Source organism: Macrobrachium nipponense, chromosome 1 (assembly GCF_015104395.2).
Source record: "Macrobrachium nipponense isolate FS-2020 chromosome 1, ASM1510439v2, whole genome shotgun sequence".
Taxonomy (NCBI): Eukaryota; Metazoa; Arthropoda; class Malacostraca; order Decapoda; family Palaemonidae; genus Macrobrachium; species Macrobrachium nipponense.
The window spans coordinates 154,738,383-154,764,891 of NC_087200.1; the positions used below are offsets into that span (position 1 = coordinate 154,738,383).

Consider the following 26,509-nt stretch of genomic DNA (forward strand, 5'->3'; position numbering starts at 1 on the left):
TCCCATCCTAGCTGATTTTTTATTACCTTAAATATAGAAATCTGTACAGGAGCAAGTTCCAGAATAGAAATCAAGACATGGAAAAATTTTAATTCGGTTTTGACATATGTAATTGAATTTGTAGAACATTTTAAGCTAAATGTAAAGTGGAAATTAAAGAGGTTTAAACAAGTGTAATAAAAGGTTTTATCAAATTAATCGACTCTTCTACTCGCAAAATACAAAAAACTTCCATCTTATATTGCATAGGACTGACAGTGCTCTCTCTCTCTCTCTCTCTCTCTCTCTCTCTCTCTCTCTCTCTCTCTCTCTCTCTCTCTCTACTCTATCCCTCTACTACTACTACTACTACTACTACTACATACTACTACTACTACTACTACTACTACTACTACTACTACTACTACTAAAGAACATTCCATGCTTGTTATCATCCTGAATTTTTCTGGAAACCTAACTCCGGTGAGGCAAACTAACCAGAATCCCTATGCTAATTTTGGTGATCCAGCTTCCCGTGCTGTATTTTATAGTAACAGAAGACCCATTTGGAAACACTTGCAGTAAGCAAAAGCTTGCAAGGAAGGTTCCACAGATGGTCAGTCCCCCACAGTTAGGTAGGACCTGGGTCGTGGGGTTAGGTATAATTTGATTACCATTCTTTGAGGTCTTAATTGCATTTTACATGTATTTTTATATGTATTTATTATTTGCTGTTTACCAAGATGTGTAGCATAGCACACAAATCAGTGTCAAGGGGATTTTTTTTCCCTTATTTTTATTTTATTTAATGCATTTTATTTTATGTTACTTCTAGTAAGCTGCACTTTTTTCTAAGAATTACTCTACAATTTTGCAGATTTTGTGTCCCCAGCGATGAGCAGCAGCATGTCACGTAAACGCAGTCATGCAGAAGCTCTGGTACCAGCTGTGGATAAAAAACATGAGTACCCAATAGCACCCATTGCACCACCACTTAAAAAACCAGTAAGACCACTAATGTATAGTCCATCTCCTTCCCTTGCTTCTCCAAATGAATGCAAACCATCTTACATCACTGTTCTTAATTTGAAACAGTTAAATAGTATGGTAGATACTTTGGTGTGTATGCTTTCAATTGATATTGCTAATGACACTAACATAGGAATCTATATATGTAAACAGTATAATACAGGTTCAGTAGTTAATTTTAATAAAAGTAGATGCATTTGATAATACAAAATTATGTCACTGAGTCATATAAGTTTGCAATGATTGTTATGATAGGAATATCTTGGCACTGTACCTTACTCTTGTTAGTAGATATTGAAAGGAATATCTTGGCACTGTACCTTACTTTTGTTGGTAGATATTGGAATGACAATGGAACCTTTTGTTGACTTTCTTTGTAGCAAAGTAGGATATTCCAGAATTTGCAGATAAAGACCATTTTCAGACTTGTAACTTGAATTAGGTGGCTTGCACAACTTGGGAAATTTACTGTTGGTGACATTGATGTGGTAGCATAATTTAACTGTATGGTACCAATAATTTTGCTATTTTATAAAAGTGACTTACAAAGTAATTACATAGCCTATGGTTTCCTCTTGCATGGCAGCTTAAATGAAAAAATCTACCGGTATTGCTTCATAGTTTAGGGCAGCATTCCGCTCAGGCCTCGAGTCCCCTCTGCTTCACTTCTCTCTGACAGCATTGCCACTTCACTAATTTTGGTATGCTCGTTGGTGCTGTGAAGAGAGTTTGGAACCCAGTCATTCTTGTAGGTGTTGTGTTCCTTTCTATCCTCAGAGCCCCTTCTTCATGCTGGCTTGTGTGTCCTATCATCTTAGGGCGTCTCCTATGATGAGTAGCATACTGGCCATATGTCATCAGAAAGGATCACCTCATAAGATGTCTCCTCTGTTGGAGATGCACGTTTCCTGGGCAGCTCAAGGGCTTCTCCCCTGTCTACAGTGCAATTACTATGATAATGCACAAGTTCACAGTAGGATGTTTAGAATGTACCTGTGCTGAGCATTTTGTCATAAGACATCCCCTTGGGTTATTGTATTATCTATTCTGTCTACTACTTGGAAAAGTCCTATGTTTGACCTCTTCTCTTAGGAGGAAGCTGGAGGTCTTCTATTCTTGGTCATAGAATTGTTTGCTGGAGCAGAGGACTCCCTTCTTCCTTCTGGGAATTCTCTTGGAGGCTGAACGATGGAGTGCTCACACCTACCCTCTTTGAATTTTCTAAAGTCCAAGGAAGCTGCGTTCAACTCCAACTCTGATGTGGACTTGGTTGTCCTGTACACTCCATGCCCCCGAGGCTAGGACCTCTTCGAGATAAGCACCACAACCTTCGGAGGAGGCTCAGAAGGACAGGAACAATTCAGAGGGGTGATTGAAGGGCAACTGCCATTGGCAAGATCCAAAGTCTTTGGTTAACCCTAGTAGCTCCTCATCTCAAAGCTGTGTAGACAAGAGAGATTCCTCCCCAGAACTACCTTCTTCACCAGTTTCTTGTGGAGAGGTGCCTCCAATCACTAGGATCTTTATCTCTTCATGTATGGAGTCGATCCAGCATCTCTTACGGGAGAGCTTTCCTGCAAAGCAGTGACTAATTTGTAAGGCTATTACTCCAGAGGATCTTTGTCAGCTGTATACAAGATAAGTTGTCTGCTGCTGTGATTGGTGACATCAAAAGGTTTCTCTCCACTCAAGAGTTCCTGTTCAGTAGACAAGATCTTCTAAAGCTTTTTCATAACAGGAGGTTCCTTCTGTTGATACTGGGAAGGTGCTACAAGGCTTACTTGTGTTTAGTTTGTCCTTAGGATGCTGACCTCTCTTCACCCTCAAAATCCTCGGTGTGGTTCAAGTGCTTGGAGCAGTCTTGTTCACCTAGGAAACTCAGATCCCCTACTTGGGACCTTACTCTGGTACTGAGTATGGGATCTTACTGAGTTGGGGCCTTACTCTTGTACTGAGTATTCTCTCTCAACCTCCTCGGAGCCCATGCATCGATTATCTCAGGAAACTGACTTTGTGAGGAGTTTTCCTTCTGACCTAGGCTTCCTTGGTAAGGTTGGAGAGCTTCAGGGTCCCGTCAAGCTCTTCATAGTTATCTGAACGTCTCATCTCCTAGAGGTTAGGTGTCGTAGACTTGTATTAACACAGGCCAGGTTAAGAAAGAGGTGTCCTAGAACACCCTTTCTGTTTTCTACACGAGGTGTTTAGACATGTTGCCTCCTCATCTTCAAGTTTGTATGAGTTGCTGAAATATAAATATGCAAGTGCTTTTAGTTGTAAAATCACCTCCTCCTTGGACAATGAACAAAATGAGATTTTGCACACCCCTGTAATATTTATCAAAAAATCACCAGAATACCATAGACATCATACAGTAGAGCATATAAGCTGAAAAGGTCCACATTACACAATATATACCGATGGATCTAAATCAGAGCATGGAGTGGGAGATGCTGCATTGTCCCAAGACAAAGCATATCAGTTCTTTTTCCAGTTAATGTGCAATAACATTAGCTATAAAGATAATCAAAGAACACTCATTTAATAATTTTGTGATTTATAATGAATCCAGAAGTGCTATAGAAGCCATTCAAATTTACAATCCAAAAGATATTGTTCAACAAATTAAGTTTTCACTCCATAAGTTATATAATAATGGAAAAAGTACTACGTATACGTAATTTGTTGGATCCCTGCCCATGTACGGATAAAAGGAAAATAAAGAGGCTGATAAAGCAGCTAAAGAGGCAGTCCACATAATAAAAGCAAATGTAGACATCCCTAAATTGACTGTAATATAAGATATATAAAAACAATATTTGTAAATTAATGAAAAAATGTATAGAATAATAAATAATAAATTAAAACAAATAAAACCTGATGTTATGAAGTGGAGTACATCGTGTGAGAGAGAGAGAGAGAGAGAGAGAGAGAGAGAGAGAGAGAGAGAGAGAGAGAGACATACACAAGTGATCCTGACACTCCTACTTATAGGCCATACTCATCTGACACATGGGAACTTAATGAATAGCCCACATGCCCTGCTCCCCAGTGCTCAGAGTGCAAGGCGTTGATAACCAACTGTCGGGCGTGTTGTGTGTCCAAAGTATGACCAGCAGTGATTGTCAGCTTATGGAAATAAATCCAAAAGGCAATTTTATCAGAATCTTTTGCATTTTCATTGGTTCCAGTTGTGGTGTTTATGAGGAACTAAGATTTAAATAATAAGATATAACAACAATTACCATATAATAAAAGCTCAAAAACCTTAGAACATTTAATGAATTTCAAAGCAAAATTTTAGAATATTACTTGACTTATTCTGAATTTTAACCCTTAAACACCTATTGGACTTATTAAACGTTGACGAAAATAGTCTGTTGGGTGCTTAACCCTTAAACACCGAAGGGGTATAATAAAAATCGTCTCCCGTATGCCGAGGGGGTCTTGGAGTAAGCGACGAAGCGGAAAAAATATTTTTTTCAAAAAATCACAGCGCGCTTAGTTTTCAAGATTAAGAGTTCATTTTTGGCACCTTTTTTTGTCATTGCCTGAAGTTTAGTATGCAACCATCAGAAATGAAAAAAATATTATCATATATAAACAATGCGATGTATGATAGCGCGAAAACAAAATTTCATATATAATTGTATTCAAATCGCGCTGTGAGCAAAACAGTTAAAGCTAACAAGTTAATTTTATTTTGTTGTATTGTACACTAAATTGCGATCATTTTGGTATATAACACATTGTAAAACGATCAAAGCAACACAGAGAAAATATTATCACAAAATGATGCATGAACTCGTAATGCACAGACATAAAAAAATGTTTTTTTCAAAAATTCACCATAAATCTAAATATTGTTTTAGAGACTTCCAATTTCTTTCAAAATGAAGATAATTGATTGAATATTACTATACTGTAAGAGTTTTAACTTACAATTGCAGTTTTTGACAATTTCGGACGAGTTAAAGTTGACCGAATGTCAAATTTTTGTAATATGCTTAATATGCAAATATTTCAAAAATGAGAAAAGCTACAACCTTCAATTATTTTTTGTTTTATTCTACATGAAATTGCGCACATTTTCATATATAAAACTCTATGAAACGCCTAATATGAAACGGAGCAAAAATTCCGAGAATGTGATGTACGCATTTTGGAGATTTGCGGCGGAGAATCCGTGCGCGGAGGGAAGGAAAGTTTTTTTTTTTTTTTAAATTCACCATAAATCTAACTATTGTGCTAGAGTCTTCGAATTTGTTTCAAAATGAAGATAAATGACTGAATATTACTAGACTGTAAGAGTTTTAGCTTACAATTGCGTTTTTCTACCATTTCGGTAGAGTCAAATTGACCGAACGTGGTTTTTTTTCTATTTATTGTGATTTATATGCAAATATTTCAAAAATGAGAAAAGCTACAACCTTCAATTATTTAATGTTGTATTATAGATGAAATTGCGCACATTTTCATATATAAAACTTTATGTAACGGCTAATTTAAAATGGTGCAAACATTACGACAATTGCACGTATGATTTTTTCGGAAGAGTTACCGCGCGGGCGTAAGGAAAATTTTTTTTTTTTTCATAAATTCACCATAAATCGAAATATTGTGCTAGAGACTTCCAATTTGTTGCAAAATGAAGGTAAATGGTTGAATATTACTAGAATGTAAGAGTTTTAGCTTACAATTGCGTTTTTCGACCATTTCGGTAGAGTCAAAGTTGACCGAAGGTTGAAATTTTGGCACTTATTGTTATTTATATGAAAATATTTCAAAACTGATAAAAGCTACAGCCATGTTTTATTTAGTTGTATTGTGCATGAAATTGCGCACATTTCCATACATAAAACTTTATGTAACGGCTAATTTAAAATGGTGCAAACATTACGACAATCTCGTGTATGATTTTTTCGGAAGTGTTACCGTGCGGATGTAAGGAAAAAGTTCTTTTCATAAATTCACCATAAATCAAAATTTTGTGCTAGAGACTTCCAATTTGTTGCAAAATGAAGGTAAGTTATTGAATATTACTAGATTATACGAGTTTTAGCTTACAATTGCGTTTTTCTACCATTTCGGTAGAGTCAAAGTTGACCGAACATGGTTTTTTTTCTATTTATCGTGATTTATATGCAAATATTTCAAAAATGAGAAAAGCTACAACCTTCAATTATTTACTGTTGTATTCTACATGAAATTGCGCACATTTTCATATATAAAACTTTATGTAACGGCTAATTTAAAATGGTGCAAACATTACGGACAATTAGCACGTATGATTTTTTCGGAAGAGTTACCGCGCGGACGTAAGGAAAAAATTTTTTTTTTTTTCATAAATTCACCATAAATCAAAATATTGTGCTAGAGACTTTCAATTTGTTGCAAAATGAAGGTAAATGGTTGAATATTACTAGACTGTAAGAGTTTTAGCTTACAATTGCGTTTTTCGACCATTTCGGTAGAGTCAAATTGACCGAACGTGGTTTTTTTTCTATTGCTATTTATATGCAAATATTTCAAAAATTAGAAAAGCTACAACCTTCAATTATTTAATTTTGTATTATAGATGAAATTGCGCACATTTTCATATATAAAACTTTATGTAACGGCTAATTTAAAATGGTGCAAACATTACGACAATTGCACGTATGATTTTTTCGGAAGAGTTACCGCGCGGACGTAAGGAAAAATTTTTTTTTTTTCATAAATTCACTATAAATCGAAATATTGTGCTAGAGACTTCCAATATGTTGCAAAATGAAGGTAAATGGTTGAATATTACTAGAATGTAAGAGTTTTAGCTTACAATTGCGTTTTTCGACCATTTCGGTAGAGTCAAAGTTGACCGAAGGTTGAAATTTTGGCACTTATTGTTATTTATATGAAAATATTTCAAAACTGATAAAAGCTACAACCATGTTTTTTTTTAGTTGTATTGTGCATGAAATTGCGCACATTTCCATACATAAAACTTTATGTAACGGCTAATTTAAAATGGTGCAAACATTACGACAATCTCATGTATGATTTTTTCGGAAGAGTTACCGTGCGGATGTAAGGAAAAAGTTCTTTTCATAAATTCACCATAAATCAAAATTTTGTGCTAGAGACTTCCAATTTGTTGCACAATGAAGGTAAGTTATTGAATATTACTAGATTATACGAGTTTTAGCTTACAATTGCGTTTTTCTACCATTTCGGTAGAGTCAAAGTTGACCGAACATGGTTTTTTTTCTATTTATCGTGATTTATATGCAAATATTTCAAAAATGAGAAAAGCTACAACCTTCAATTATTTACTGTTGTATTCTACATGAAATTGCGCACATTTTCATATATAAAACTTTATGTAACGGCTAATTTAAAATGGTGCAAACATTACGACAATCGCACGTATGATTTTTTCGGAAGAGTTACTGCGTGGACATAAGGAAAATGTTTTTTTTTTTTCCATAAATTCACCATAAGTCGAAATACTGTGTTAGAGACTTCCAATTTGTTGCAAAATGAAGGTAAATGATTGAATATACTAAAATATTAGAGTTTTAGCTTACAATTGCGTTTTTCGACCATTTCGGTAGAGTCAAAGTTGACCGAAGGTTGAAATTTTGGCATTTATTGTTATTTATATGAAAATATTTCAAAACTGATAAAAGCTACAATCATGAGTATTTTTTGTTGTATTCTACATGAAATTGCGCATATTTTCATATGTAATACTCCATGTAACGGCTAATTTAAAATGGTGCAAAAATTATGTCAAAGAGATGAAATTATTTCTGAGATGTGTCACTGATACTTTTTAGTGCGATAAGAAAGAAATCCGCGCTTGCGCGCCTGCGTAACGATTGTAAACAAAACAACAGCTTAATCCGTGAGCTCCCAGTATCCCCCAAGGCGCGTGATTCAAAAGTTTTCGGCTGGTAGGCCTATAAGTATTTTTCCGCGAATTTTAATAAAAACTTCTATGTCGACGTAAAATACGTCCAATCGGCACCCGACAGACAATTTATCTCGACGTGAAATACGTCCATTAGGCGTTTAAGGGTCAATGGACGTATGAAACGACGCAAAAAAGTTTTTTTTTTAAATTTTGGGAAAAATAGTTATAGGCCTACTTGGCGAAAACTTTAGAATCACGCACCTTGAGGGATGCTGGGAGTTCACGGATCAAGCTGTTGTTTTGTTTACAAGCGTTACCCAGGTGCGCATGCGCGAATTTCTTTCTTCTCGCACTAAAAAGCATCAGCGACACATCTCAGAAATTATTTTGTCACTTTGACATAATTTTTGCACCATTTTATATTAGTCGTTACATAAAGTTTTATATATGAAAATGTGTGCAATTTCATGTAGAATACAACAAAAAACAACACATGGTTGTAGCTTTTATCAGTTTTGAAATATTTTCATATAAATAACAATAAGTGCCAAAATTTCAACCTTTGGTCAACTTTGACTGTTCTGAAATGGTAGAAAAATGCAATTGTAAGCTAAACCTCTTATAATCTAGTAATATTCAATCATTTACCTTTATTTTGCAACCAATTGGAAGTCTCTAGCGCAATATTTCGATTTATGGTGATTTTTTGAAAAAAAAAAATTTTTTTCTTACGTCCGCGCAGTAACTCTTCCGAAAAAATCTGAAATTTTTTTGTCAGATTGTCATAATGTTTGCACCGTTTTATATTAGCCGTTACATAAAGTTTTATATATGAAAATTTGCACAATTTCATGTAGAATACCTCTAAAAACAACTCATGGTTGTAGCTTTTATCAGTTTTGAAATATTTTCATATAAATAACTAAGTGCCAAAATTTCAACCTTCGGTCAACTGTGACTCGACCAAAATGGTAAAAAACCGCAATTGTAAGCTAAAGATCTTACATTCTAGTAATATTCAATCATTTACCTTCATTTTGCAACAAATTGGAAGTCTCTAGCACAATATTTCGATTTATGGTGAATTTTTGAAAAAAAACTTTTTCCTACGTCTGCGCGGTTAATGCCAAAAAAATCTAAAATTCTTTCGTCCGATTGTCATAATCTTTGCACCGTTTTATATTAGCCGTTACATAAAGTTTTATTTATGAAAATATGCGCAATTTCATGAAGAATACAAAAAAAAAAAAACCATTGTTGTAGCTTTAATCAGTTTTGAAATATTTTCATATAAATAACGATGTGCCAAAATTTCAACCTTCCCTCAAATTTGACTCGACCAAAATAGTAAAAAAACGCAATTGTAAGCTAAAACTCTTACATTCTAGTAATATTCAATCATTTACCTTTATTTTTCAACAAATTGGAAGTCTGTAGCACAGTATTTCGATTTATGGTGAATTTTTGAAAAAACCTTTTTCCTTACGTCTGTGTGGTAACTCTTCCGAAAAAATCTGAAATTTTTTTGTCAGATTGTCATAATGTTTGCACCGTTTTATATTAGCCGTTACATAAAGTTTTATATATGAAAATTTGCACAATTTCACATAGAATACCTCTAAAAACAACTCATGGTTGTAGCTTTTATCAGTTTTGAAATATTTTCATATAAGTAACGATAAGTGCCAAAATTTCAACCTTCAGTCAACTTTGACTCGACCAAAATGGTCAAAATCCGCAATTGTAAGCTAAAGATCTTACATTCTAGTAATATTCAATCATTTACCTTCATTTTGCCACAAATTGGAAGTCTTTATCTCAATATTTCGATTTATGGTGAATTTTTGAAAAAAAAACTTTTTCCTACGTCTGCGCGGTTAATGCCAAAAAAATCTAAAATTCTTTCGTCCGATTGTCGTAATCTTTGCACCGTTTTATATTAGCCGTTACATAAAGTTTTATATATGAAAATATGCGCAATTTCATGAAGAATACAAAAAAACAACAACATCCCATTGTTGTAGCTTTTATCAGTTTTGAAATATTTTCATATAAATAACAAAGTGCCAAAATTTCAACCTTCCATCAAGTTTGACTCGACCAAAATAGTCAAAAAACGCAATTGTAAGCTAAAACTCTTACATTCTAGTAATATTCAATCATTTACCTTTATTTTTCAACAAATTGGAAGTCTGTAGCACAGTATTTCGATTTATGGTGAATTTTTGAAAAAACCTTTTTCCTTACGTCTGCGTGGTAACTTCCGAAAAAATCTGAAATTTTTTTGTCAGATTGTCATAATGTTTACACCATTTTATATTAGCCGTTACATAAAGTTTAGTATATGTTTGCACAATTTCACGTAGAATACCTCTAAAAACAACTCATGGATGTAGCTTTTATCAGTTTTGAAATATTTTCATATAAATAACGATAAGTGCCAAAATTTCAACCTTCAGTCAACTTTGACTCAACCAAAATGGTCAAAATCCGCAATTGTAAGCTAAAGATCTTACATCCTAGTAATATTCAATCATTTACCTTCATTTTGCAACCAATTGGAAGTCTTTAGCACAATATTTCGATTTATGGTGAATTTTTGAAAAAACTTGTCATACGTCCGCGATGTTAATGCGAAAAAAATCTAAAATTTCTTTCGTCCCGATTGTCGTAATGTTTGCACCGTTTTAATTAGGCCGTTACATAAAGTTTTATATATGAAAAAATATGCGCAAAATTTTACATGAAGCAAAAAAATACAAAAAAAACAACAAAAACCCATTGTTGTAGCTTTTATCAGTTTTTGGAAAGGAAAATTTTCATATAAATAACGAGAAGTGCCAAAATTTCAACCTGTGGTCAACTTTGACTCAACTGAAATGGTCGAAAAACGTAATTGTAAGCTTAAACTCTTACATTCTAGTAATATTCAATCATTTACCTTCATTTTGCAACAAATTGGAAGTCTCTAGCACAATATTTCGATTTATAGTGAATTTTTAAAAAAACTTTTTCCTTACGTCTGTTCGGTAACTGCTGAAAAAATCAGAAATTCTTTCGTCAGATTGTCGTAATTTTTGCACCATTTTATTTGAGCCGTTACATTAAGTTTTATATATGAAAATGTGTGCAATTTCATGTAGAATACAACCAAAAATAACTTATGGTTGTAGCTTTTATCAATTTTGAAATATTTTCATATAAATCACGATAAATAGAAAAAATTCGACCTTCGGTTAACTTTAACTCGACCGAAATGGTAGAAAACTGTAATTTTAAGCTACAACACTTACAGTCTAGTAATGTTCAATCAATTATCTTCATTTTGCAACAAACGGGAAGGCTCTAGCACAACATTTTGATTTATAGTGAATTTTTTAGAACAACTTTTTTTTTTTACGTCTGCGCGTTACGAATTCGTGCATCATATTGTGATAATATTTTCTCTGTGATGCTTTGATCGTTTTACAATTTGTTATATACCAAAATCATCGCAATTTAGTGTACAATACAACAACAATATAATGAACTCATTAGCTTTAACTGTTTTGCTCACAGTGCAATTTGTTATACACAATAATTACAGTGGCTACCTAGACATACGGAAAGGTTCAACTTACGAAAAAAACCCCGCAGATACAAAAGCAAATACGAAAAATTTTACGGCTCTACATACGAAAATTGCTCAAGTTACGAAATTTTGTTGCTGTAAGGTCCCGTGATTTGCCCGGACCACCGAGATCATTTTTAAAACTCGCGTGCCGCCAACTGAGTAAACTCGCCACCATCCTCCCGCTCTCCCATTGGCTCCTAATGCTAGCCACCCCATAAGATCCTGCTCTCCTATTGGTCAGCATCTACCCCTTGTGCTTTATGTATTCTATTGGTAAAAGGATGCTGTAAATTGAAAAACTTATTCATGCAATACATTTAATAAAAAAAATATTAGGTAAAGATAGAATAAAGAATAGAAATGAATGGTTATTACAGGCAGTCCCCGCGTTACAACGGTCTCGGCTTACTACGTTCTGAGGTTAGGGCGACGTTTTTTCAATTATCATTCTCAGAAATTATTTCCAGGGTTAACAACGCATGTTCCAGGGTTACGACGCATGTTCCAGAGTTACGATGCCTACAAACGCTGATTTGGCAGATGAAATATGACACCAAAAATGCAAAATAATCAATATTTAAAGGTTTTTTTGATTAAAAATGCAATAAGAATGCAGTTTTACATAGTTTTGAATGCACCTAAAGCATTAAAAGTAAGGTTTTCTTAGGAGTTTTGACAATGTTCCGTCTTACGACGATTTTCGTCTTACGACGCGTCTCAAGAACGGAACCCCCGTCGGAACCCGGGGACTGCCTGTAGTATACTGTTTGGTAGTTTAAGTAGTTGAAGAGAGATAATGAAAATTTATGGTTTACTGTGTACTAGGAAAAGTGATTGCTTGGCGATCGTTCGGTACTCGTAAGTGCTGGATGTAAACAGAAGTTTGGAAGCTTTTTTTTTTTCTTTTCTTTTCTTTAAATATATAGTTAATGGTTACTTAATAATTATTTGAAATGACTACATGCAATACATTTAATAAAAAAAATTGTGAATTAGATATCATAAAATATAAAATAAATCAGACTGCTATCATCGATGCCCACAAATACGCATTTTTTAGAATTCTTTCTTTTCTTTTAATATTACGTTACGTATATGTTTCATTATAGCTGTCAGTAACTCGGTATCTCCATTAGGTAAAGATAGAATTAGAATAAAGAATAGAAATGAATGGTTATTATACTGTTTGGTAGTTTCATTAGTTGAAGAGAGATATTAATGAAAATTTATGACTTACTGTGTCCTAGGAAAAGTGATTGCTTGGCGTTCGTTCGGTACTCATAAGAGCTGAATGTAAACAATCGATTGGAAGGTGTTTTTTTGTTTGTTTTTGTATTATAGTTAATGATTAATTAATAATTATTTGAAATGAGTACATACTGATTATTTATACATTTTATTGGCATATTCTAAGCTTTTAGCTTCTTAGGTTTAGATGTCAGAATCGTAGACTAGGCTACTGCTAACATAGGCTAGGCTTATTGCTAAGGGACATATGCTAAAATCCTAATACAGGCGGTCCCCGGGTTTACGACGGGGGTTCCGTTCTTGGACGCGTCGCGTCGTAAGCCGAAAATCGTCGTAAACCGGAACATCGTCAAAAATCCTAAGAAAACCTTACTTTTAATGCTTTGGGTGCATTGAAAACTATGTAAACTACATTCTTATGGCATTTTTCATCAAAAAAACCATCAAATATTGATTATTTTGCATTTTTGGTGTCATATTTCATCTCCCAGATGAGCGTTGTAGGCATCATAACCCTGGAACATGCGTCGTAACTATGGAAATAGCGTCTATTGATAAGCGTCGTAACCTCGGAACGTCGTAAGCCGACACCGTTGTAACCCGCGGACTGCCTGTATATGCAGTAAAAATGGGGTTGAACATTACATGCAGTTGAATATTACTCAAGTATGTACAGTATTTTGCCTCTTTGGAGTCATATTTCTTCCGTCCCCGTCGGATTGGCGTCGTAACCCTAGAGCATGTGTTGTAGGCCTGGAAATATAATTTAATGGGGTGTTTTTGTAGGGCTTGGAACAGATTAGGCATTTTACATGTAAAATGCGGTTCAAGATACGAAAAACTCATGATACGAAGGGTGCCTCGGAACGGGTTAATTTCGTATCTCGAGGTACCACTGTACGTATATATGAAATTTTTTTTTGCGCTGTCATATATTCCAATATTTATATATGATAATGATATTTATTTAATTTCTGATGGTTGCACACTAAACTTCAGGCAATGACAAAAAAGTAGCCAAAAATGAACTCTTAATCTTAAAAACTAAGCGTGCTGTGATTTTTTGAAAAAAAAAAAAAAAAATTCCGCTTTGGCGCTCACTCCCGAACGCCGCCGGCATGCAGGAGACACTTTCGGAAATACCGGCTCGGCGTTTAAGGGTTAATATACCTTTTTAGTATGTATTTATTGAAGCATGAATAAGTGTATTTATTGTGTGTGTGTTCCAGTATGAACGCACATGCCTTTGTGCAGTTTTTAATTCAATTTTAATTTATTCAGCATCATACTAAATTACCTATTTGGTCACAGTGCTTGGCCTTAGGCCTAAACCTGGCATTTTATTCTAATCCTTCGGGCCAGCCCTGTGAGAGCTGAAAGCCAGCTCAGTGGTCTGGTTAAACTACTTTTATAATAATAATAATTTTATAATAATACACGGTCCCCGGGTTACGACGGTCTTGGCTTACGACGTTCCGAGGTTAAGGCACTTTTCAATTATATTCATCAGAAATTATTTCCAGGGTTACCACGCGTGTTCCAGGGTTACGACGCCTACAGCACTGATCTGGCAGATGAAATATGACACCAAAAATGCAAAATAATCAATAATTGAAAGTTTTTTTTAATGCAAAATGCAATAAGAATGCAGTTTACATAGTTTTCAATGCACCCAAAGCATTAAAAGTAAGGTTTTCTTAGGATTTTTGACGATGGTCCGGCTTACGACGATTTTCCGGTTACAACGCATCTCAAGAACGGAACCCCTGTCGTAACCCTGGGACTGCCTGTAATAATAAGTCCTGCTCTGCAAACAGTTGGATGAGGCTACTGGGGACCCTCTCATCCATGGAGCAATTTGTAAATATAGGAAGACTGCACATAAGGAACTTATGATTTTATCTAAGAGTCAGTTGGGACAGAAAGTAGTGTCTTTACACATTTTTTTCCGCAGTGACTTGAGAAGTTTAAGAAGACCAGCCTTTGTAGGAGGTCAACAGTCAAGTCTTGCACAAGGGAAGTAACTCCTTCCTCTGAGCCCTGACCTAGTGTCTCTTTCAGAAGCTTCAGACCTAGGTTGGGGAGGTCTCTGGGATATGGACTCTAGAGCAAAGGAAATGGCATATAAATGTATAAGAACTAAAGGCAATTCACTGGGGATTGCAAGTTTTTGCAGTTGAAGTGTTTGACCAGACAGTCCATTTGGACAATACCTTGGCACTGTCTTTTGTTAAGAAGCAAGGGGGCCCACATTCTTTTACCCTTTACGAAGCATTAGAGCCCTTCTCATTTGGGCAGATCGAAACTGAACAAAGGTCCTAACCAGATTTAACTAGATAAAATTAATTGTATCAGTGGATGAGCTGAGCTGCCAAACGCAAGTTCTCCCCACAGAGTCAACCCTAGGCCCCTTACTTTGTCTAGATTTTTGGACACAGTGGGGAAACCCAATCCTGGATCTGTTTGTGACCGCCTGGAACCATTGTCTTCCTCTGTATTGTTTGCCAGCCCCGGATCATCTAGCACGGGAGATGGATGCAATGCCTTCCCACCATTCAAGATGGTGAGGAAAGTTATCAACAAGCTCCAAAATCACCAAAATGTGACTATGTATGACACTAGTATAGTGCTATTTTGTCCTGCTCGGGAGTGGTTTTCAGACTTGCTAGAGCTTCTGATGGACTTTCCGAGACTATTGCCTCAAAAACCCAATCTACTCAAAGAGCCTCATTTCAGAAGGTTCCACCAAATGCTGCCCACTCTGGGCTTGCCTCATTCAGACTCAAGAAATGAAACTGGTGCGAGCAAGGGCTTTTCAAAGTCAGTTACAGAGGCTATTGCTTAATGCAGATGCCAATCCTCTGGCAAGGTATATCAAGCCAAGTGGACAGTCATTTAATCCTGGTGCAGAAGACATAACATCTCGTCTTCTCAGATGTCTGTAGCAGAAATTGGAGATTCCCTGCTTTATTTAAGATCATCTAGAGGCCTGTCTTCCTCAACCATTAAGGGCTACAGAGCCATGTAGTACTCAGTTTTTAGACATAGGGGAGTAGATCTCTTCACTAATCAAAATTTGTTCGACCTAATTAAGTCTTTTGATACAACCAAACAGAGGGAGACAAAGTGGTGGCCTGGATCCTTGGCTCTTTGGAAGAATAGGAAGCTCTCTGTTCTTTTGGAGTTTTCAAGTGTTACCTAATCAGGATTGGCAGCACAGGGGGCCATTCATCCAAGTGATTGTTCTGACAAGGACCCTTTTTTCTCCATCTTGGACTTGGGGTATGAGACCATCTCTTAGTTTCAGGAAAGCATTGGGCCTACTTCTTTAGGAAAACTAAACACAGCAGAACAGTTCCTACCTTTTTTAGCCTTCATGCATATGTGCCCCTTACATCTATCCGACAGTCGATCTACTGGAATTGCAAGTGTTTTTTTGTTTCTCACTTCTTCAAAAAAGTTTAAACAGTGCTCAAATTGTTTGCACTACCCTGCAATTATTAGTAACTGGCATGGCATTGCAGTAAGAAGCATGGAAATTTCTCCTACTTTCTCTTCACCTTGTAAGAAGGTGCTGAGTTTTGTGAGAACTGGTGGGTAGAATGTATCTGGAGCACCCACCACATTCAGTGGATGGGTCGTGATCTTTTAATTAAGTGCAGGTGACAGTGTTAGCTGGTTATTATTATGGTACTGCTCCCAGGGAAAAGACACTTTTGAAGTTTTGCTGGCACTCATTGGAGTTTCGCCAGTCTTCAGTAAGCTACTTTGCTGCAAAACTTTCAATTGCTGCTTTCCTAACCAATGGAGTGCTCAGCTGCAAAGTTCCCGCTAAGTAGAGATGCTTCTTGGCTTTATGCTATGTCACTACATGTTAAGTTTAGTTCCCTTTACTAAAAGGAACTCCAAGCATTGTATTCAATGCCTACAACTTTTCTATTTCAAATATATCACATGACTTAATGTTTTGGAGTTGAATATGTCCTTCTTTCAGTGTGGAATCAGGTATGTAATTACTTGGTCGGTCACATATAAAAATGACATCTTTATGATAAAATAAAGTTTGATGTATCCTTGCCAAGTAATTACATGATGGTGCCCACCCTCCCTCCCTCTGATGGACATAAGGTATAAACAGAATGAGGTTGCTTGCTGAGTAGTTCTTGTTATTCCCATTATTGGGGAGGACCAGTCATCTGCACTAAACTATGAAGCATAACCTGCGGATCTTTTAATTTAACTGCCATGCAAGAGGAAACCATAGGCTATATAATTAATTGGTAAGAATATATAAATCTTTATTTTATCATAAAAATGTCATATTTATTGCAATTTTACGGTTTGTTATGAGGTAGCATAATTTAACTGTATGGTACTGATAATTTGGTAATTTGTTCATGAAACTTACCTGACAGATATATATATAGCTGTATTCTCCGAAGTCCGACAGAATTTCAAAATTCGCGGCACACGCAGTGGGCGGCCAGGTGGTAGTACCCATTCCCGCCGCTGGGAGGCGGATATCAGGAACTATTCCCATTTTCTATTCATATTTTTTCTGTCGCCGGTCGGTAAACAACTGTTTACAGACCTCCGCCTAGGATTTTGAAACTTCATTAGCCGCTTAAGTATCCTAATTATTCTTTCGATTATTGACTTGGATTTGTGGCTAGGCATACGCTATCGTAAATTTTTTCATTGCATTTGATGTCTGAAGCTAGTTAGCCTAGTTTCAGACTTTGTTGTCTGCATGGGGTAAGGTGAGGCTACCGGAACTTTCGGTAGACACTCGCTTAGTATATATGACGTTTACATGTTTTCTTTGCATAAGTTCAATGTAATTAGTGTAATGTGTGACTGATTACGGAAGAAGGAGGATTCATGTACGCATTTTAGAGCGTGTTAGAATCAGGAGTTTTCCTCCACAGTAAACAGAAGTTAGAAATAATGAACCTTCTAACCTCCTGTAGATTTTTATTTTGCCTAACCCGTGGTATGGCTTACGGGCCTAGAAGAAGTGTCTGCTAGAGGATTACATCAAGTTAATCTTAGACTAAGTGCTCGCTCTCCAATCAGTGTTGTGAAGTGTAGTGCCCTTGTGTTGTGGATGGGGGCGTCAGATCGGCCCCATAATGCCTCTAGGCCTGGACCTCTGTCGGACTCCCCAGGACTCAGGGATAGGGCATGTCGAAAGCCGCAAGAGGGTTACGGGGGCTCCCCACCGATCTGGCGTCCCTTCGGCAGGACCTGTTGACGATTCCCAGGCTGCTAAAGATCGTGCAACGTGCACGAATCTTGAAGGATTGCTTCTCGTCTCCCGAGGCGTCCTCCCCGCGCAAGGGTTGGAGCTCTCGGAAGGACTCGCGCCCTCTAAGAAGCTTTAGAGAAGAGGACGCTTCACGTCCTCTCTCTCGTCAGGAGGGAACGTCAGATCGGCCCCATAACGCCTCTAGGCCTAGACCTCTGTCGGACTCCCAGGAAACCAGGGAGAGGGCATGTCAAAAGCCGAGGAGGGGGTTACGGTTTTTCATGCTGATCTGCTTCGCTTTCGGCAGGTCCTGTTGTCGCTTCCCAGGCTGCCGAAGAGTCGAGCACGTGCACGAATCTTGAAGGACTCGCGCCCCCTAAAGAAGCTTTAGAGAAGAGGACGCTTCACTCCTCTCTCTCGTCACGAGAGGATGAAAGAGTCCTGTGCCCTGTCAGGGCTCTCGAATTTATTTACATAAACGAAGGAAGTAAGAGGTCCTTCGGGTAATGTATGTGCTCAGGAAGAGACCACATTTACCCTTTTCGAAGAATGCACTGGCTCTTTTCCTAAGGGACATATTAAGGAGGCTCATTCATCTTGCCAGAAGAGTGATTTGAGCCTCCTGCGAGTGAACGCTCATGAAGTTAGAGCTGTTTCAACCTCGCTAGATTTCATTCAAAAAGAATTTGGTAATCAAGGACATTCTAGATTCCACCTTTTGGAGGAGCAACTCAGTATTCGTCTCCTCTCCCTCATGGCGCTCCGTATACGTTATGTAACGTTCGCTTTACTTCGAAAAAGCAAGCTGATAAGTTTGACGTCCGGCAAGCTGCTTGCACAGTCAAACAACTTATGTCTCTGGTTCGGCATAAGAAGGGCAATTTAGACGTGAGGAAGCTTTTGGAGGTGCTCGACGTCCTATAAGTAGAGACATTCTCCAGGACGCTCGGCAAGCACCTTGCGAGGGTGTCTTTCGGAAGCTCGGCGTTCCTTTGCTGAGTGCGTTTCTGGAGATGTTCTTTTGCATTACTAAGACGCAAGTTGTCGCACAGGCGGCCACTGTCTTTGTAAGAAGGTATGAAGGTCTTTAAGGCCCGTCTTGAAGACGAAAGCCATACGTCTTCCTTTAGTGTTCACACACTTCAGGAGCAGCGTGCGGCTCTCCATGGAGACTCGCATGAGGACGTCCCTTGAAAATATTCAACGTCATACGCAAAACGCGGTTCGTCATAACATTGAGATGTTGGCAAGGTCGCTCGCCAGGACGCCTCTTGGCGGGCCTTGCATGCATCAGGGCGCTCAACGAGTTCCTCTCTGAAACGTCGTTCAGAAGACTTGGTGGTTTCTCTGCTCAGACACGCTCGTAGCTACGCAGGACGTTTTTTTTTGAGGACGCTCAGCAGGAACGCTTTTCCAGGACGCTTTGAGGACGCTCGGCAGGACGCTTATGAGGACGCTTTTGTGGACATTCGCCAGGACGCTTCGGTTGGAAGCTCAGCAGGACGCTTGCGAGAGAAAAGACTTGTAGAAGGCGTCTTATTTGCTGTTCAGGACGTTTCTTAGGACGCTGACGCTTATAAACGCTCGTCAAGAGGAGGTTTTTTCAGGACTCTCCACAGGACATTCCTTTACAAAATTTTTAAAAAGGATTCGGAGTTAGCGGACAGACATACCCGAATTTTTTCTTCGATCCCGTCTTCCTCTTCATCGATTTCTCTGAGAATCGGGAAGATTATATACTCGGATTCCTGGGTGACTTTCGGTCATTTTAAAGGGTTTTCCCCTATTAGCAAAGTGCTAATAGTTTTGTCAAGTAAGGACGTTTTTCCCCATTGTCAAGATACTAAACGTTTTGTCATTTAAGTGGGGGACCCCTCATAAATGGGGTAGTTCTCATTGACATAGATTTTAACGTTTTTATCGTTTAAGCGGATAAACTCATTAACAAATTTCGGAAGAGCTCTCATTCATTTTCAGAGGCTCATCCGGGAGTAAGAAAAAGACTTGTAGACTAGATCCAGGAAGTCTTATGTCCCAATACATAAAGAACATGAACGGCCCTCCACCTTTTCGATCCTCGGTTCTCTCTTGATGATCTCTATTCGAATATTACTCCCTTTTTTCTTGGCAAAGAGTCTTGGCAAAGAGTCAAGGAGTTTCTTTTAAAAAGTCTCATTCATTAGAACGTGGACAGTCGTTTTCCTTCCTTTCTCTCTTCCTCGTCGAGGGAAAGATGTAGTAGAGAATTCGATGTTCAAAATTACTACAATACTTACGTAGTTTATCTTTGCGTCATTTTGCTAACGCATGGGTCAAGTCATATACGCATATCGTATTTACCTCTGCGGATAGAAGCCGAAAGAAACTGTGTTCTAATGTATTTATTTGACACTCCCTTCAACCTTCCAAGAGTTTTTGGAGTAAGAACAACTCTTCAGGTATTATTACGACAACACCAACTCAGCTTCTGTATTTAGCGAATTCTGTTTCGTTTAAATAGGCCTGCTTGAGAGTTCCTTTGCTCGATAATATCATACCTATTCCTTCGTAAAGGGAGTAGCTGGCATCTCAGGCAGATAGTATTCTGTTCACCATTGAAGCTTTCCTTCGAGGAAGACTTCTCCTTCACTCTTCCTGATAGAGATTGAAGGTGGTCGATCTCCCAATCCTTATTTTGTTTTCTTGAAAGAATTTAGGATGGAGGATCGTTGTTCAGAATCCTATTAAATATACTACGTATATTAAACCTCGCGACATGATTCTACTAAGCAGTTGAATTGTCCGAGGGGTAGGCGCATATCCTAGTTATTCTACGGATTGCGACTTAGACGAGAAGTATTCTAATTGAACTGCAACACCAACTCAGCTTCTGTATTAGCGAATTTTGTTTCGTTTACAATATGCCTGCTTGAAGCAGTTTTCCTTTTGCTCGATAATTTCATACCTACCCTTCGTAAAAGAGTAGCTGGCAACTCAGGCAGATAGTGCGAGACGATGAACAAGCTGCTGTTACTGTGATCTACGCAGTACCGGCTAGCTCGGTGTCATGCGCGGATTGGTTACGTCTCTACTCCCTTGCGGGAATGGCTGAATAAACCGTCTCTCTGCCCTACAATCATGGATTTTAGCCTCGGGTTGAGGAAATTTCTAGTAATCATGAAATGAACATGACTTCCGTTTACTTAGAAAATTTCAACAAGATATCTCTTATACTTGTTCGGTGCGGGTTTACCGCACGGTAACAGAATTCTGTACGAATCTACCGCTTGCATAGCACTATAATAATGCTCTCCTGCTTATGCAAAGCGCAGCCTTATTTAGGGAAGGAAGCAGGCTGAGTGGGAGGGAAGGATGAGTTTGCTGGGGACCATTTCCTCGCTGGAGAAGCTTGTTTTCCCTGAATAAAACAGCAATTCAGACCTCTACAATTTTTCCTCACAAAGAAATTGGAATAACATCAAAGATCTAGTATAATAATTCTAATTTTCTCTCAACGGCTTGAGGATCACCTCGGGATGATAGCGAGAGGGTGCCAGACATCCGAACAGAGGAACAGATGTTCTGGCACATTGTCTGAAAGAATTGGAAGCCAAATTGGTCGGCTCTCCAGTTCCTCAAAGGGTGAGTTTGGATCGAGTGGCCCAAATCATCTCGGATAATTTCTCAGCTCTCTCCTAGCTCAAGAAGAGAGAATTGGTTATGGGCTTGGGCACGGAACGTAACGATCCTCAAGAGGTTCGTTAAACTAGTGCACGTCCGTGCGGGTCTTCTCGATCGAAGGCAACAACTACTGACGTCTGAGTAATCCTCACTTAGAAGTATGTCAATAGTGAGGAGAGACTGAGGGCGTCCTTTCGTTAAGTTTTTCGTAATATTGAAGACGAAGGAGCTTCCTCTAAGAAGTTGTTCCCTTATTCATGATCCTAGAGGATTAGATTAGGTCGCCACATGTTGGCCTCTAAGAGGTTGGATTCACAGAGGTCAGGTAATTCAGAGAATTGTCCAAAGACCCTTCCCGAGAGAATCGGTGTAATCTAACATCGTCACTTAGTGAAGTATCTAATATCTCTCCTCTCTGAGTCTGAAGGCGTTCAGACTATCGAGAAGCGATAAGATCTTCAAGATTAATGGCAGTCTCTTGGCCAAGGCAAAGCAGAGCTGCCCTATTTTCAGTGTTTTCAAAATTGGAGGGGCCGTTTCTGGAGATAGTGAAGGGAAATGACTGTTCCTCCACCTCGACCTCTGTGAATTTCTTTATGGTTCTATCTTTCCGTATGAAGTATGAGATAAGCTAGAAGTCCTAACTATTGTAGAATATGCAAATATGTTGTTGACGGCCTCTAGGCTCAGAGATTCGGTTCTGTCAAACAACAAAGCTTCACGATCTTGAGTCTGGGGAGATCTTGAAATTCTCTGGATCGCAGGTTCCGGCATGGAACTTAGACGTAGTCTGAGTTTCTGATGCCAAAAGCATTTCGAACCTATCCTTTCTGCGAACTTAATACACGTGACCAGAAAGGCTAACATTCTAACCGCTCTAGCCACGGGCAAAGAGGGTTAGTGAGGTTTAGCCATCATCAGAGGTTTTAGCTTTAAAGGACATAATGCGGTCTGTCCTCTAAGCCTTCCGTTCTTGATAAGAACGAAAACCTGTCTAACCCTTGACCCGAAGGCTTGGAGACCAAGGGTATGGCACAAATTATTGGGCAAGGGCATTAGAGAGTCCTGTGCCCTGTCGGGTCTCTCAAGTTTTATCTTGATAAAACTATAGAAAGTCGAGGTCAACGGACAATCTGCGGTGTTCCGTAAAGACCAGACTGGTTCATGTCCAGAACACCCTGGCATTATAGTCAAGGATTTCTTTTAAGAAGTCTCATTCATTATGTTTGCATAAAGATTTGAGATTTTTTCTTAATATGAATGCTCAAGAGGTGAGGGCGCGGCCTCGGAAGCATTTCAACAGGGCATGACACTCAGTAACATCCTGAGTGCCACGCTTTAGCGAAGCAACTCTGTGTTCGCTTCACACTCCCGACGGGATGTGAAGACGACATTTGAGATCTGTAAGTCGCTAGGACCATACATATCCGTAGATATATTATTGGGGGCAGCAAGCAACACGAATCCTATCCTATAGAAAAGGGATAGGTGTGCTTTTAACTTTTTGAAGGGTTGGTCACTTGAGGCGCGTTCCTTTTCTTTAGCCTAGAAGTTATGGAACTAACTTTGATAGGTTAGGTCAGGTGGTGGTTTTTAGCTTCGTTGCCCTCAGAAGTATGGTCATATGGTCTAGTCACATTGTGGTCACGCCCCCGTTGACAGATCATCTAGAGCGCACCAGCATTACAGGTCTCTACCTCGCTGGCAACTCTAGTAACGCAGAAGCAGACTTTGGTGACAGTAATCACGAAGTCGGCTATGCTAACAGGTGAGGAACCAAGATGTATATCATCTACTTAATTTAGTTTCCCAAAAATCCTATTCTGTCTCTTCCCACCATCCGAAGGTGGGATTCAGCTATATATATATCTGTCAGGTAAGTTTCATGAACAAAATGTTATTGTTATAATACAATTAAGTTTGTTCATACTTACCTGGCAGATATATATAATTAAAGTGCCCACCCACCTCCCCTCAGGAGACAGTGGCACTGATAAAATATGAATAGAAAATGGGAATAGTTCCCTGATTCCCGCCTCCAGCGGCGGGAATGGGTACTACCACCTGGCCGCCCACTGCGTGTGCCGCGAATTTTGAAATTCTGTCGGACTTCGGAGAAGACAGCTATATATATATCTGCCAGGTAAGTATGAACAAACTTAATTGTATTATAACAATAACATTTTTATTGCAATTTTACAGGTTATAAAGGGAGTTGTGTACTTTGTATCATAGATGTAAGGCATTGTTCTTTATCTGTATTTGATGTTGAAACATTCTGAGTTTAAAGTAGATTGTGTTGTTTAAACTGAGATTGATTGTGGTTGAAAATTATAGTGTTAATTGTTGATTTATTAGAATCGTATTCTTACTGTTTCATCTCCTTGAGGCTTTCCATACATAGAAATGTGATATTTTAAGAACTTTGTATTTTGACTTAGGAGGCCTTACCATGGAACTGTGTTCACAGTTATGTTCTATTCTGTTAGCACCTCAACTTCACAGACATTTTGAGGTCAGGCTGTCTGATATGTAACAAAGTCTGTTAAGTAACAGAGATCATATATTATAGCTTGCATGTGAATATTTCTAGATACTATTTTAGAACTAACAGCAATTCCACATAGTTCCTAACCTAAAATAACTGTACTTTACACTTAACATTCAATCAGTAGGAGAGATTTATTGAGAAATATATGCTATATGTTAACTGAACAAACAAATATGTATTGGTAATAATGTACTAGCTGAAAATTACAGAAACTTGGTAAGTTGAGGTGTTACTACTGTATATTTTATTTACACGTTTTTTTGTGGTATTTCTTTCTATTATATGACATCTCTGCAGATTAATGAGGGCTGCATGAATTTGAAAGGGCGTTATTCTATAAACAGAAGTTTTGGTATACCCAATTGTAAAAAACTATATTAGAGGCATTAAAATACTTAGAGCCAATAAATTATGTTTAAACTTTGATAGATTGTGATTGAGGCTCATCTGTTTATGTGACCAAACAGAAAGTGCTTTTGATGAAAATGAAAAAGAGAGAAGAAAAATCATTGTTATGTCTAACCCTTTAAAGGAGGAGGCTTAAAAGAAACTTGTTGATGGTGATTTTCATTCAAGAAAAATGTTATTTGCTCTATTTATAGTCTTAGTAAAACTATTAAATAGCCAGGTATAATAATTTTTAGAGGGGGTTTTTGGTGTATGAACTATCAAAATAGGCAGTTATAAGCATTTTTAGAAGGGGTGTCAAGTATTCATAGATTTTAGCTATTCATAGGGTGTTGTGGTTCTTATCCCCCATGAATCTTGGGGTCGACTGTAATATGAATTGTGAAAATTCCAGTATCCTGTGTTTTTGCTATATTAAATGCAGCTCCTATTTCAGGTCATTTTAAAGGGAACCAAAAAGTGTCAGGTACTGTGATTCTGAAATGAAGCAAAATGAGGAATGTACAGTATGTTGAAGAATGCAAAAGTATGAGTAATGATAATGATATTTATTCATATACAGAGATAAAAACTAGAGCTTTTTATTTAAGTAATTTACCAAGTAATTACATAGCTTAGAATTTCTAAGTACACGTACTGGTAGCTAGAAGTTGAAAATCGAGGTAGCAATTCTTTTGTTTTGGTGCATGTTGGTACCCCCATCCACTAGCGGGGGATAGGTAAACAACTTGGGAAAGAGACTCAATTTATTTCTACCGGCTTTCAATGAAGGTTGTAAGCTGTAGCTTTCTATGAATTTGGATTTTGTCGTTTGCCAAGTGTTTTGCAGTACCTTCAGTGAAGTACTCTGATTCTTTTGTCATAGCCTTTTGGTATTTGTTAGCTAGTTAGGTGTAATTAACAGTGCTTTGATCTGTTTAGGGTTTTTAGTCTGTTTTTTTAGCTTTATTTATCGATGTCTGACTCGAGTATGTCAAATGTCCGTTACACGGCTAACTTCAGGAAACTATGACTCCCAGTCTGTGTTAGATGTAGAGGTCAAGTTTGCACTGTTGATTTGACGTGTAATGAGTGCATAGGCTGGGATGAAAGACAGTGGAAGGTGTTAACATCTCGCTGTTCAAAGTTAGAAAAAGATAGGAAGCATAAGGCTACCGCTATGCTCGAAAGTCGTTAGTTAGTCAGGAATCTTCTTCGGAAGTGCCTATTATTCCTGTTTTGTGGCCATTCTTGATGCAAAGTTTGAGTGGAAGTTTGAGCTACTAGCTAACTTTATGGCTCAGTTAGGCTTCTCAATAAAAAGAAAAGTAATGTTTTAGTTGAGGAGCTGGCTGTCTGTCCTGCTGATTCTCTTAGGCAATGGTCCCTGACATACGTACTCTCCCAAACCTTGATGAGTCATACTGGAAGCCCAAGGGAGGTAGGTGGGGTCTCCCCACGGGCATTTGGCCCCTCAGTTGCACCTCTTGGTGTTTCCCATTGGAAAGATGTCTTGGACAATGCTCATCATCTTTCTTCAGGCTCAGATGTGTCGAGCCTGGATGACGCACTAGTGACTTTATGAAACCACTGAAAGGTCTGCAGTGGACTTTTCTTGTGCCCCCTCAAGTTCCGCCAAAGAAGGCTAAGAAGGCTAAACCTTGTTGTAGTTTTTGGGCAGCCCAGAGGAATTTTCTCTGGAAGATTCACCAGGCCAAAAGAGTATAACATATAAATGCCAGTATGTATGTAATTATGATTTTTCACTTGTTAAAATATCTTAATTGACTGATAGACTACTGAAGAAGTTCAGTATAACTTGATAATTTAATGAATCAGGAATTATACAAGCTCTTAGTACCAAAAGGATCATCATTTGCAGTGCAGGCTCTTATACTTTAC

At 37.9% G+C, this 26,509-nt stretch overlaps 1 protein-coding gene across 1 annotated transcript in view; it reads left to right on the plus strand.

Moving 5' to 3' along the window:
• Window positions 1–855: 855 nt before the first annotated feature.
• Window positions 856–26,509, plus strand: part of LOC135219775 (choline-phosphate cytidylyltransferase A-like) — a 327,433-nt gene continuing 301,779 nt past the window's right edge. The window contains 1 exon segment of the mRNA XM_064256827.1: window positions 856–984. Coding sequence (XP_064112897.1) covers window positions 874–984 — 111 coding nt within the window. The 5' untranslated portion in view covers window positions 856–873.